Raw genomic sequence first — 15,225 nt, forward strand, 5'->3', positions numbered from 1 at the left:
TTTAAGCCACATTTATGTCTTCTGGGTTGTGGGCTGCCCCGGGGGCTGGTGCAGCCCTCGGACTAGGTTAAAGCAGCTTTGTGGGATGCTCTAATTTACAGCAGCCTGTTGGCTCACAGTCCAGAATTGCAGAGTGTTGCAGCCACGTCCCCTGCTAGGGGGTTGGCCCAGGATCCCCGCTGGTGCTGGCAGAAGGGGAGTGCCGCATGGCCCAGGACCTCCGCTGGCACTGGAGGGAGGGGGATGGGTGATGGCGCGTGGCCTGGGACCCAAACTGTGGGGAGGGTTGGCAGGGCTCGTAGGCTCTCTACCTGTGTCCGCGTGAATGAGGAAGGGCAGCCAGGGGGGCACTGCGTGCTGCCCACCACAAGTGCTGGATCCACAGCTCCCATTGTCCAGGAACTACAGCCAACGGGAGCTTTGGGGATGGTGCCTGCGAGCAGTATGTGGAGCCCCCTGGGCCCTCTGCCTAGGAGTTGCAGGGACATGCCAGTGGAAGCTGGATAGCTCCCCCCCCACAGGTAAGCGCTACTTTGCACCCCAACCTTGCCCCAGCCCTGAGTCCTCTCCCAAATGCTGAAGCTGCTGCTGCTGCAGAAGTCATAGAGGTCCTGGAAGGTCACAAAATCTGTGACTTCCGTGACAGACACGCAGCCTTAATCATGGTCTTGTGCTTCCCGTGTGCTGGGGGAATTAACACTGTGTTTTTAGAATGACTGTGCCAAATCTGTTATGTTTTTCTGTGCTCATTGTAACCACTAGAACCCCACTCCCCTCCAGAGCCAGCAATAGTACCCAGGCTTTTGATTCCAGACTTCTGTGTGCTGTCTGAAAGAGTTGGGTAAGCCACTGGCAAAGTGTCATGTTTCCCTCTAGTGACTGATGGACATAGAGGATTACACACTGCTAGTGCAGTTAGTTAGTTACACTTTTAGCTCAAGTAGTAGAGATCTGTGTAATTGATTCAAAGGTTTTGGGTTTCAATCCTGTTAATGACCCATACAGAGCGTCTTTATGGTTCCACTTGATGGAATTTCTGTTTCTTCAGTTTACTTTTCTAAAAAACTAGGCATTTGTGTACAAAAAGCTACTTTTAAAATGTCAGTTACAAAGTGCAAGTACTCAAAATTAAGAAATGCCCCAATTAATGTTTTCTATGTGACTTAGCTTCCTTGTCTGTATATTATGATGATCTTTGTGTGATCATATACTATTTGACCCATGCTTCATTCACTGTGCAAGGTGGACAGTGAATGAGGCAGAAAGTTACAAGAGAAAGGATGTTCTCTTGTGACAAACTTACTGAGCTGGGTTCTGTTCCTGGCTGAGCAACAAACATCTCTTTGATGCTGGGTAAGATTATCATAATGCGTATGCACAGTAGCTCAAATTAAGCTTGCAAGCTTACTTTTGGCATTTCCTGACATGATTTGTTGTCTTAGCAACTTAAATGTTTTTAGTGTAGTTTTTTGTATCTAACATACTTTGTATTTCTTTCAGTAATCCTTTTAGAAATTCAGAAAGTGTACCTGATGTATCCTTTATCAGGAAACTATCTATTGCACTGACAAAAGATTGGAGTCAATAAAGTCTCTCCTTTCCATCTCTACTTTGATCCTGTTCTATGGTTATAATTAAATTTTCATAATAAAATTCATTACTGTTAAAATTTTGGCACATGAGAACACTTTTTTAATAGAAAGCTTATACCACAGCTGGGTTTTTTTTAATGTAATACTTTGTGTTGGGCTTTTTAAACATGAACTCAATGTTCTTTACAAAGATAGGTAAACATTACTAACCCCATTTAACATATGGGAAAACCAAGGAAAAGAGAGCATGTGTTTCCATGTTAGTGATCTAACAGGCGCCTTAGTACCAAGCAGATATGTGAAATGCTTGAGGTAAGTCACTAACAGTCAGGAGAAGAACCCCAAGCCTGCTAACTCCCAGGCCTGTGCTCAGTCCAACTGTTTTGCTTTATGTTGCATTGATGTTTGTAATAGATCAGTTATAAAGTATTGAAAATTGTATTAGGTTCAGCGTGAGTTTAATGTGTCACTGATTTTTTCGTTAACTTGGTTACCATGCATATTTATGATAGTGTACATTATTAAAACCTATACTGATCAAGTAAAACACTTTTCCCCCCTTTGCCTGCCTCACAGGGTCTTGACAATGTTCACAAACAGAGAGTTGCTGAAGTGCTAAATGACCCCGAGAGCATAGAAAAAAGGCGAAGCCGAGAAAGCCTCAATGTCGATGTGGTAAAGTACGAAAGTGGCCCTGATGGAGGCGAGGAAGTGAGTATGAGCGTAGAATGGAATGGGGTAAGTACAGTACACAGTTGAAGAAAATAGTGGTAAATTTTCTAGACTATAACAGGAATTCCTTTGTCCAGTTGTCATTCCATTGTGTTTTCAAAGTAGTTTTCCTACTTCATCAACTTTACACTTTGTAATTCTGCAGAATTAAGAATTAAAGAATAAGATCTTGCATTTAGTAAATTCTTTTTTAAATTGTCCACAATGTTTTGTCCTGGAAAGTAAAATTTCTTTAGGAATTTCAAGAAGCTGGGCTTAACTATGAGTATTTGAATGCTGATTGAGTGTCCTGGTGTTTGTTGGGTGCATAATCCCTAGTCTGTGGTTTTCTCAATAGATTGGCAATTAATTTACTTCTGCTTATTTGCTCTCTTTATATCATCCTTGCCTGTAGGTTAAATGCGTCCAGCAGGTACCACTATGGAATTAGGGATATTAAAACATCACTGATTTTTAAAGTAAATAAAAACAATCAGTTTAAGACTTAAAAAATACTCCAGTCACCCCTCTCCCAACCTTGTCAGAGAAAACGACCTGTAACTTCGTTTCCAGTTATGGAAGAAGGGTGATCCATAATCTCATTTTGTATGTTCTGTCATTACTGGGTCATGGCAACTTGACAGCAAAGATACATTTTTTTAAATGAAATGTATATGTCCACTTCCCATGCACTCCTTTAGAATTTATAATTAAAGTGAGGCCTTATTCTATCTTGTGATGTCTTGTTCCACTACCTAACATAACATCTGTGTCACGAGTTAGAACAACAAAAACTTTTAAAAACAGATATGTTTGTAACGTGTAATTAACTATGCATTTTTTACCCTTTTTTATGTTTTTCATGCTTTTATTTATACTGTTTACTTAATTTTGTTTGCTCCGGTTACTGACTTTCTTATTGTGTATTCTGTTGCTGCCAAGGGAATGTACTTAGTGCAGGCAGTCAAACTGTTAATTCACTGTAAGCTATAGTTCTGCTAAAGCACTGATACATTTTGCCAAATTGCTGAAGTGATAGGTTTGTCTGACTACTTTTGCTTTTGCTTTAGGGTGTTTATCCTACTTTATAAACTAGAATGCTTCTAAAGTTCATTTCTCTTACAACAGTTTTTCAGTCACTTGCAAGAAGCTTTTAAAGCCAACTTTTTAAAAAGCTTAACACTTGCTGAATTTGCCTGGAGAATGTTCTCTCCATCTTTGGTTGCTTTTGTCATTTATCAAATGACATTTTCTTGGCATTGGTATTCACCGTTTCAAGACAGTCAATCAGCATCTGTTGTGAATAATTAATGTTGCATCATTAGTGTCCCACAATAAGTTTTGTAACTCCTTTTATCTTAATTTTGTCCACTCAGCATTAGAACTGTGTACTGTACTCCTCCCTTAATTTCTGCCGTACTTTGCATGCCTTTGTGTGTTCTAAGTGAATAAAACCTTTTTTTTACTGTTTGCTTTTAATTAAAACAAGCATGCAGATTTTGGAATGATAAAGAACCTTCTGGAAAAATACAAAATGGTATTTCTAGGTCAATATTTGAATGAAACCTAAACTGATAAATATCTGTTGACCTAAAAAATTAATTTTCCTTTAGGGACCAGAATTAAGGAAGTGTTGATTTTTATAAAGTCTGGGAATTGCACCATTCATTTTAAAAATGTGGCATCACTTTTTCTGATATACATAGGACTATCCTTGAAGTCTTTAAACCATGATTTGAGGACTTCAGTAGCTCAGACATAGGTGAGAGGTTTTTCGCAGGAGTGGGTGGGTGAGATTTTGTGGCCTGCGTTGTGCAGGAGGTCAGACTAGATGATCATAATGGTCCCTTCTGACCTTAATATCTGTGAATCTATTTACAGTCCACATTTTCTTCCTCACTTGAGAGAGTTTGTTCATACACAAATGAAAAACAGGAAACTTCCCGGCATTGTTTTCTACCTTATTTTAATGCTGCTCTTTTCTGTACCTGTAGGATGTGGTGTCACCTTTCCCTCATCTCTTCTCTCCACACAGATATTCTGCTTCTCAGACAGGAAGTACTATTGAATTTCTATCATAGGCAATTTACTTTGTTTACAGAGACCAAAGGAAGTGCCTGTTTTGGTAAAAACCTTCTGATGTGCATCTGTACTCTTGAGTTGGCTCAAGAATTTGGCTCTCAGACAAAACAGTGTTAGGGTTTAGGAATAGTGCAATTTATAGAGTAGTTGAATTTTTTTTTAAATTTGACTTTTCAGTGAGAAATGTTCTGCAGTTTTTGAACAGCAGTGCACAGAAGTAGTAATTTTGTGAGGGTATACACAATAAAAGAGGATACTGCAATTAAAGTAATTACCCACATGTAGTATAGCTTAGAAAAGAACGGTATGCTTTTGGGGTATTGTCCTATAGGAACTGAAAAGTCTGTTTTTAACAAATAAATCTATAGCTAAATACTAAGACACACTTTGTTTAGTAAAATTGATGTAATGTATATTGTATACTAACGCTTCTAAAACTTGCACATATTTATGGAACAATACACTGTTCTCATAACTTTTGATCAGTTTTAAACTTTTACAATTTGAAATTGTAGTTAGAGAGTTCCTTTCATAAACATTTAAAAAATGTTTTCTTATACTGACTTTTCCAGATAAGCCTGAGCTCTTGCCCCATGTCTGTCTCAAAAACTGAAGGAGATTTTTTATACAGTGGCTATAAAGCTGAAATTCTGGCTAACTTGAGAAATGTTGATGTGAACATGCCTATTTTAAGATGCAAGGAATAATTTGCCTTTTTATTCATGGAATCATGTAACTAAAATATAGAGTTCAGGTTCAAATAGGGTGACCAGATATCCCGATTTTATAGAGACAGTCCCAATATTTGGGGCTTCTTCTTATATAGGCTCCTATTACCCTCCCACCCCGGTCCCGATTTTTCACACTTGCTATCTGGTCACCCCAGATTCAAAGCTGCTGAATTTCTATAAGCACTTCTTGAATCATTATAGCTGAAATGTCTTTATGTAATTCTAAATAAAATATAAAATCTAATTTTATAATAGACCTCTGTCATCAGGTGAAGATTTGATTGCAACTCCCAGTTAGTTTTCAATCGCTGGTAGAAGGGCATTTTTTTGTAAAATATCTTTTATCGGTATTCACTCTACTTCCTACAGAGAGATGCCATCATCACTAAACAAAAATCTTAATTGATATCCTTGTCCATTTTCCCAGAGTTGAGAAAGAAAAGCCTAAGAATTCAACTACCCAGTCACTTCTGTAGGTGGTTCTTTCAGTTCAACTTTGAGGTCCCTTGGGCAGGGCAGTGTGTGGAAACTTGCGTGTTAGTATTTTCCTTATGAATTTTATTTTTTAAAAATATATACATGATAATACATAAACAGTTCCATGGATTCTTATTACCTCAAAGAAGTAGATGGAATTTTATTTGTTTGTTTGGAGGGGTGAGGGAAACACTTTTCCTTTTTAGTGTTGTGGAGAAAAAAATTCCTGACAGAAGTTAAAGCTTAAATGAATGCACCTTGTTCTGTTAATTTCTTTTAAATCTTGTATTAAGTTTTTCCTTTTAATTTTGGTTTTTGTATTCTTTTCAACTGAAAAAAAAGCATTCTTTCCCCTGCGTATATTACACGTGATGTGTTTATAATATAAAAGCAATTTCTGGCTTTTAAAAATCTGCTTTTCTCTTATTTACAGATATTAATTTAATAAAAGACTGGATCTCTTTTGGTAATTTTTGTATGATACGTGTTAGTGAAATAGGTTAAAGTATGTAAACAAACAACTACCTTTTTGGTAATTGCAAGGATCTGTGAATGGCAGCACTTACAGGTGCAATCCCAAATCTTTAATTTAAAAAAGGACCTCCAGCACATGACCTAGAAATACTGTAAACATAACTGTTCAAAATTGAAAACTGTTGAACTTTTCCCAACAGTTTCATTCAGTTTTTCTCTCTCCATTTCTGTCTGACAGGCCTAGATGCCTTTTGTGATTCTTATACTGTCTCCTGCATGACGGGCGTGCACCATCTTCAAGCTTTAACTTCTCTCTTCAGTACTGACTGCTGTGTTTTAGAAATCCCTTACGATTTTTGTCAGAGCTACACTTCCTTGTAAACTGGCCATTCCTTCAGTGCTATGTCTTTTATTCGGTTTCTTATTTCTGTACATGTGTAGCTTTGCTAGATATGTATCTAGTCATACAGAATGTGTTATTACAACCATTTGCTGTGTAATACTTAAGTAAAAAGTAAGAATGAACTTTATAAATAGCTGTTCACTATGAAAAAGGTAGTTAAAAGTATCACACAAGGTATTATTAAAATAGCATGATGGTGACCTTTACAGAATAAAACGTAAAAGTAAGGCATGTGCTCCAAGTGCTTTAAAATATATTTAGAGACCTATAATGTGGTTAACATCAATATGGAACTCTGGATGTCTTCACTTATGATTATTCTAAAGTAGCATTGCTGTTTAGTCTTTGTGTGAAATTTTGGCAATTTATGCTTTTCTCTACTAATCTTGGTGTTCAGTGATTTGTGTATCTGTCTTTCTCTAATAAACTCACTCCAACTGATGTCTGTCTTTGTCTGCTTAGTAGTACTTTCTCCTTTTACAGTCCTTACTTTCAAACAGTAGCCATACAGGATTTCTAGATGTAGCAAGTGGTTACTTATCTTACTAAACTGTTGATTTTTTAAGAGAAAACAATAATTCTTTGGCATACAAATTTGATATGTACTTAAGAGTTAGAAACTTCTGTGGGCATAAAATGTGAATTTAATGTGCAGAAAGTTGTCATTTCATCTTGTTTTATATTTTTCTGAAACATGGTGAAAGAAAACTGAAATATAAAAATCTAAATATATATTTTCTGATCATAAATGGTTCCTAAGTTTTTAATAAACTTAACTTATAGAATTCACTAAATATGTTTAGTGCACATGGCCTAGATAGTTGAACAAAAATAATAAAATAGTTCATTCAGACCTTGATAGAATGCTTTTGCTTGATACTGTACTCACCTTTCCCATATGACTGCATCAAAGTAAACATGAAATGTTATGGTGGTGGTGAAGGTGTTGGAATGCATTTGTGAGTCATGTATACTTTGAGATTATTTTTTTAACTGTTATGAATTAACTATAAATTGATAGATTTTCATATTTCTGAAGTCCTTGTGATAAGTAGGCACTGTTAAGTCTGAATGCTGACAGTAATCTTCTTGATAAAATACAATTTATATGTCATTTTAAAATATTTATATAATTTGGCGCTATTACCTATCGGTAGCAGAACATAAGTATTTTGACTATACATGTTGTTGTTGTTGTTAATTCAGCTGTGGGGGAGGGGCAAAAACTGTTGCAGTTTCACATTTGTTCAAATTTTTTTCAGGATGGCACTGGATCTTTAAAACGCAGTGGTTCCTTTAGCAAGCTCCGTGCTTCAATTAGACGCAGCAGTGAGAAGCTGGTTAGAAAGCTGAAGGGAGGAAGTTCACGAGACAGTGAACCAAAGAATCCTGGGTAATTATTTATTCTTAGATGAGCTGGTGCGCTCCCAGTTCGTGCCCATTTTGTAGCCTAGCACTGATCAAGGTAGCCTTTTCTCTTGTGGCTATTATCTACCTTTACTGCATGTAGAATTGTAGTTCATAAAAAGGTCTTAAACATATTGTATTCCTTACTGAAAAGTGATATAGGGAATAATTTAACTCTATGCTGACAGTTCCTTAATATTAACAGTGGAAAAAAATTAATTTATTTTAGTATTTATTGCTCAGTTGTTGTTTTTCACAGAACTTGCAACTTCTTAAAGGAGGATGCTTAGCATGATGGCAGCACTAAGAAAAAGCTTTATTTAGAACATGTTTATATAGTCAGAGTATTATTGGTGCACTTTATTAAATTGCTAAATTTCTTTTTTCCCAGAGAATAAATTAAGTTGCCCATACTTTATTCTTAAGTACTGTAGTGGGAAAAGGGGTGTGGGGGCAGGGGTTGTTTGTTTTTTGGTGTTTTATTTTTATTTTTTGCTTCAGTAGAACTCACGACTAGCATAGCATTATGAATAGTTAATGTATTAAAAATAAAGGTCAGTGTTAACACAATTTGACATCAGACTTTTTAAATCTAAGAATCTGGTTCTATACAAACAGAATGTATTTCACATATTGTATGTATTAATTTTCTACTAACATTTAAACTTGCTCTTTATCACGAGTATAGAAGTGGAAAGCTACTGTTAAAGCGAACAAAATGTTACCTCTCAATCCTTAGTGTTGAGGGAAAACGTTTACTGGAAGTCAGCATAAACAATCATTTTTAGTCATGCTTCACTTAGAAACTAAGGCTTAGTGTACCTAAAAAGTTAGGTCAACTCAGCTATGTGACTCAAGGATGTGAAAAATCCACAGCTCTGAGCAAGATGGTTAAGCTGACCTAAATCCTGGGGTAGACAGCACTAGGTCGATGGAAGAATTTTTCTATCAACCTCGCTACTGCCTCTTGGGGAATGGGTCACCTATGTTATGGGACAACCTCTCCTGTCAGCTTAAGCCTTAGGTAGTGTCTACACTGAAGTGCTACAGTGGTGCAACTGCAGCGTTTCAAATGTAAACAATCCCTAAGAAGGATTAACTACTGAAACATCCACATTTCAAAGGGCAGAAAATAGTGTCAAAAAAACTCTTAACTATTAAATATATATGTACTGTAAATTCAGTGAATCAAGAATTTTACCACATGCTATTAGCTACATGTTATGTGTTAAATTCTCACACCACTGAAGTCAGTGGCAGAACTTCCACTGAATTTAAGGAGGGGAGGCACTGTGTATTTTCATGGCTTTAAGTGTATTTATAATTCCTGCTGATGCACAAAACGATATGTTCATCTGTTTACGTATTGCACTATGCAAACTGAAACATTCATCACAGAATTGAGCATAAGCATTACCTTTTTCCTTAATAGTCTTACAGTTCTAGCAGCATATCAGGTTTAGCCTTGAATACTTTTTTCACTTTGGAAAACAAACCAATTTGGTTCCCAGCTACAACTGTTAGAACAGCATTGCTTTATTGAGCTTCTGTTTAAAAGTTCTAAATAAGAGAACTTGGGTTGTCTTCATCTGCTGGAATAACAATCTGAATGAGTGAGTCCATATGATAAATACATTTAGAAGTATTTATGTAGTAATATAAATTGGTTTGTGATGTCTGGGGCAGGGACAGGGTCATGGGGGCATATCATAAACTGGTGTAAATTATCATAGCTCCATTGGAGATCTGCCACATTATTTTTATCTGCTTGTAAAATATCATGCACACCCATGATACTATATAAATAATTTCTGTTGCTATTTAATTATCATTTTTTGATTACTTACCTCATTGATATTTGCTTTGAAGTGTTTTCAACCTTACATCTGACCAGTTAGTATCAATCGTTAGTAAAAATTCATTTCTGAGCGGGTGAAGATGAGATTCTGTGCCCAATGAAGTCGGTGGCAAAACTCCTACTGAATTCATTGGTGCACAAGCAAGCTGTCAATGAAAGGGTGTTTTTTCAATGAAGGTAGGGTGGAAGACTGGATTTAAAAAACAAACAAACCCCCACACAACAGTATAATGGAAGAAATACAAAACTGCAAGATAGTTTAGCAAAACAGTGCAAATACAAGCCCAGAATGAGTCTTATTCTTCCAACATCCATAGTTAAAAAATTTGTAAATGTTTCTATCATTATTAACTCCCCATATTGCCAAGATTTATCATTTGTTTTTATAAACTATAATTTATATCTAATAACTATTTCCTTTACCCCCAATATTTTTGGGGAGGTTTAAAAGTTTTTATGACATTTTATGGAACCAGGTTCCTATTCCTGGTATCCTGCAGTTAATAATAGGGAAATATATGGACAACTTGTTTTTTATAAATTGTAAATAATAGCTAAAGGGTGTTTCTACCATATTTTGAATATTCACACTTACTTTATTTGGCATTGCAATCTGCTGTAAACATCCTCTGAATGTGTGCTGCATGTAAGTAAAAGTACTCTGCCCACATCAATATGAACTGTATTTTTGACCCTATGCCACCTAAATGTGTGTGTTATTTATATTCATGAAAAAGTTAGTGTAGAACAGATGCTAAAATGCCAACATCATTCTTGGTTTCCAGTGTTCATAAAATGTCCTGTGCTCTTTGAAAGACTGTCTGATATTTGAAGGTAAAATTCTTCATTAGCTTATCTGTTATGTACATATTCCACAAATAGTTCTGATTTCAGAATCTTTCATTGCTGGTGATCATGTAGTGCCGGCAAGAAAAAAATTTCATTTTGAGGTCCTAGGATGAGTGTGCCGTACTGGCACTTTTTTTTTTTTTTTTAAATTAATCTTTTGACTAGTAAATGTACAAATTCTATCTGGAAGTTGATGAGAATACCTGTACAACCCTTGTTGTTGTAGATTATAAAATCTTTTAAAAATCTTTTCATTTTCTTAGCTATTTTAGGAAGAAGTTAAATATCTGGTTTGTAAAATTTAAATTTTTTAACCCTTTCATGGTTTTCTAGATCATGGAAGTGCAATTTAGAGGATAGGATTTAGTAAAATATGTACATATGTTTACACAAGAATACTTTCCAATAACTTCTTTATTCATAATAGGTTTTTTCAACTTCATTTCCAGTAGTAACATTGCTTTCCATAGTAATTTGCTACATTTAGTTAAAACGGCTCTGTTTTCTTTTACTGCCATTTGATTTTTAAAAGTGACAATCTGATGTATATATTTTTATATAAACACACATTTGTGTTTAAGATGTTGCAAATAACTGAATACAGTATTGCTAGTGTATATAAAGATCTACTGACTTCTCAGAAAAATGGTTTGTAAATAGAATGTTGTTCAAGATTTTCCATGAGAAATCATGTGTTTTTTTCTTCTCACCACTACCTCTGCCTCTTCTGTTTTCTGTGAAGACTATGTTTTTGCTTTGCAGTTCACCTGTTCCTGCTGCTTTGTCCTCACTTACAGTCATAGTCATTGATCATGCTGTCAAACAAGGATTATGATTTCAAATGAGGAATATATAACAGGAATAGATGAGCTCCAAAGCCTTAAAAACCCAGTCTTCAGACATCTATTCAGAGAAAATTGAGGGAAGGAGGGAAAAAACACGTATCAAATTATTTATAGGTAAAATGTTTTCGATAAGGTGATAGAAGGTCTGTAAGAGTTAGATGTTACAAACATACAATACTTGAAACTTGGTGTGAACTACTTTCCATGGACATTTACTTTTTATTTGATTTCAGATCTTTAATTTTACATCTATTTTGCTCTCCATTGTTTAAAATTTGACCACAGAACAAGTTAGCTAAGTTGTTACAGCAAAAATAAAAGCAAAGCTTTTTTAAAATAGCTGTTTGTTATAACACAAAGAAAAATTATGCATGTATTTTGAGTATTTTTAGTCTTGTTTTTTACTTGAAAAAAGTTACAAGTGCATTTGCCAAACTAATTTTCATCTGTAGATGAAAATCTAATTTTACTTCTAAAGTAAATTGGCTGCTAATAACTTTTAAAAAGTTGAAACTTAGTGATGATATTTGTTTGTTGAGGTTCATTATTAGCACTGGAGCGAAAGTATACAAGGCATTTAGGTAGATTTATACCTGTGGATTTTTTTTTTGTTTTCCTGGAGTTTGGATTTTGTTTTTAATAAACCTTTATGCTCTTACTTTTTGAAAAGAGATTTTCATTTGTGATGTTTTGTATGTGTGTTTTTACTGATTAACATACTTTAACTTTCATGTGTAACCTTAATTGTATATTTTATGTAAATAAATAACAGAGAGGTATAAACCATGCATGATTCATTGCTTCTTTTTTGTTGCTAACACTTATGTCATATTTTAAATTATGTGCATTCTGCTATCTGAAACATTCAAAATTAATTGCTTTAAAAATGTAGTATACTTACATTGTGTAGCTGCTGCCTGCATTTATGTGTATAGGTATTTTGTATTTTAGTTTCAGTATTCCAGACATAACACATTATTTGGGCTCAGATCTATCAGAGCACTTAAGCACATTCTTACCTTAAGCACATGCTTACCTTTATGTCTGAGTAGTCCTGTTGATTTCAGTGGGACTAATGACTTGCTCATTGTGCAATATGAGCTCTGCAGAGAGACCTCCACACATGGCTTCAGGGAGCCACCTCTGCAGATCACACTGCAGGATTGGGGCTTAACTTTGTTGTTAATAGCGTGACAAAATAATTTTATTTAAGGTGCTCCTTTAGAAACTGACAAATCATAAAAAGACGCGGTGATCCCTTACCAACAGAGCACTATGTTCTAGGTGACATACAGGTATTTGGGATGGGGAATAGCCAATTCATATTGTACCATTTCAGTAAAATCTTCTGACATTGGGGACTATTTAATACTCTTAACTTAAAATGTATATAACCTCACATTTAAATATTTTAGTCTTAAATGTTGTAGATGTTTGAATAATCTTTAGTAAAGATCAAGATGAAAGCAATTATTAATCCTTATCCTCAAGAATGCAGAAGTTGATGATATAAAATAGTTAATACAGAGTTATCTTGATTAGCAGTAGCCCTTCTAAAATAACAAGGTCTTAAATTGATTGTGTTATCTTTGTGGTGTATTGCTTTCAGAAGACCATTTTAGATTTTAGGACTACCACTGATTGAAGCACGTTATGGCCGCAAGCATGACAAAAGTTAATAGTAGCAACAATCTTGTATTGTCCTTCATTTCAAAATAGACTTAGCAAGCTTTTAAAAAAATCTGCTATAAAAGCAATGTTTGTGGTAACCTGTTAGTTTTTGCCTTATTTATGTAAACCGAAGTTTTTCCATAGTTTTTACTAGTTAAGTACAGCTTATTTGATAAATTTATTAATATGTATTAATATTTTCACAAACATTTCCTAAACAACTACATTTGAATAATTTGATTTTTTAAAATTAGCTAAATAACTTGAAAATGAGCATTAAAGTGGAGCATATGTTAAATTAATGTATTGATTCAGCAAGATGACATTTTGGAAACTGAAATAATTTGAACCATTAAAGATATGAACATCAAACACGTAATGTGCTTAAGTACTATGGGGCTGGCAATTATTTTGATACATATCTTAGAATTAAAAGAGAGAAGGAAAATGTGCAAATATATATAAGTAACTATAGAAAGTATTTCTCTTAAAGAGCATACTTCATATTAGGTTTCATAGGTTGTGTTAAAACTCCCTTAAGTTTGCCTCACTATTATTATACTTGTGTGTTTAGAGTTTAGTTTTCAATTATTCTGATTGGTTTATCCTTGCATGTTCACTATCCTGGTTGCAGCATGAAGCGTGCCAGTTCTCTGAATGTTCTTAACATGGGTGGCAAGGCTACTGAAGATCACTTTCAAGTAAGAAGCCCTATAATATTCTTACACAAGTAGATACCAGTAGCAGGGTTTGGGCTGAAGAGCTTGAGAAACAGTAAAATGATAAACCTCTTGGGACCCAATAAGACTCTCAGTATAGCAAAGCACTTTAAGCATGTGCTTTAAGTCCACTGGCATTCAGCAAAGCACTTAAACACATACTTAACTTTAAGCACCTGCTTAAGTCCCATTGATATCAGTCAGTTAAGCAGATGCTTAACTATTATGCTGAACTGGAGCCTGAATGAGAATATTGGAATGGCTAGTAAGTTTTTTTGAATCTTATAGTCTTGTAATATAATTTAAAAAGGCATACTTGTAAAGCTCAGATATTCTGTATTTTTGATAAAAGAAGCTTCTCTCAAAAGGTGTTCTTCTCTCACAACTAGGTGTTGTGTGCTCTCAAATCCCTATTACTTCAGTAGGAGCTCAGGATGCACAGGAGCAGGCCCTAAATTTATCTGATCTCTTAAGAATTGCTTCTACCAAAATTTAAACTGTAAATATTTTGCCTAACTATATTCAGTGTATCTGATCACTACTACACATAACTGTTTGTACCTAATAAGTCACCATTGCATATGTTGTCAAGCAAAGCTAGTAATGTTCTGTGTTCTAAACAACGTTGTGCATTTTACTAACAGCAGCTGTGACTAACTTTGGGGGGAATATTAATTGCATCAATGCCAGCATACTGTATTCTGTAGTATCTTTACCTTTATGTGCCCCAAGGCTTACAATAAAAGCACACGCTGCATGGATCTCTTTCACTGTTGTGTGGCATAAAGGTATCTCCTTAGTATTATCCCTAAAGAGTCTACTGCAGTTTTTTAATTCTCTGAAATTTATGCAAAGATTCATTAATTTATGTGAACTTTGACCAAAAAAATCCACCAAGGTAAATCAAAAAGCACTTTGCAACGGTAATACAAAAAGTGCCCAGGGCTTTCAAAATCAGATTGTCTTGGCCTAGGAGTATTTAACTTTATAACTGGTTTTCTGTACATTCCATAATCTGTACTTTCTCAACAAGCTGTGCTTACCACATGCGAAATGTATAAAATTAACAATGTGTTTACAAAAATTTTCCCTGGTTTGCCAAGTAGACACTTGCCTAGGCAGTCAGCCCCTTCTGTAATAAATATCTGTTAGGAATGCAAGGGAAGTGCTCAGATATTACTACATTTGTTCAGTTTAGCTAGTTGAAGTAAAGATAGTTATTAGGATGTGAAAAAAAATCTTATATAATCTCTCTGACTAAAGTAGGTAAGCAATACTAGTTTCCTAAAGTACACCAATTGTTCAAATATTTGTTTTAGTTTTTAAATTTTTTTTATCATTCTCTTTATGCAGACATCCAGGTTGCTCAAGCATTTTAATAATTTTTTTTCATTTTTTTCACACAG

The 15,225-nt window shown here is 34.9% G+C and overlaps 1 protein-coding gene across 7 annotated transcripts in view; it reads left to right on the forward strand.

The window, feature by feature from the left end:
- Nucleotides 1-15,225, forward strand: part of KLC1 (kinesin light chain 1) — a 123,661-nt gene that overhangs the window by 102,351 nt on the left and 6,085 nt on the right. For 2 of the 7 annotated variants that reach the window (XM_077819434.1, XM_077819433.1), the window contains 3 exons: nt 2,169-2,330; nt 7,733-7,863; nt 13,735-13,801. In XM_077819434.1, the coding sequence (XP_077675560.1) occupies nt 2,169-2,330; nt 7,733-7,863; nt 13,735-13,801 (360 nt within the window). Of the gene's footprint in view, nt 1-2,168; nt 2,331-6,305; nt 7,864-13,734; nt 13,802-15,225 lie in introns of those variants that run through there. The other 5 variants (XR_013346439.1, XM_077819435.1, XM_077819436.1 and 2 more) reach the window with 5 other exon arrangements.

This window comes from Eretmochelys imbricata, chromosome 6, assembly GCF_965152235.1.
Source record: "Eretmochelys imbricata isolate rEreImb1 chromosome 6, rEreImb1.hap1, whole genome shotgun sequence".
Classification (NCBI taxonomy): Eukaryota; Metazoa; Chordata; order Testudines; family Cheloniidae; genus Eretmochelys; species Eretmochelys imbricata.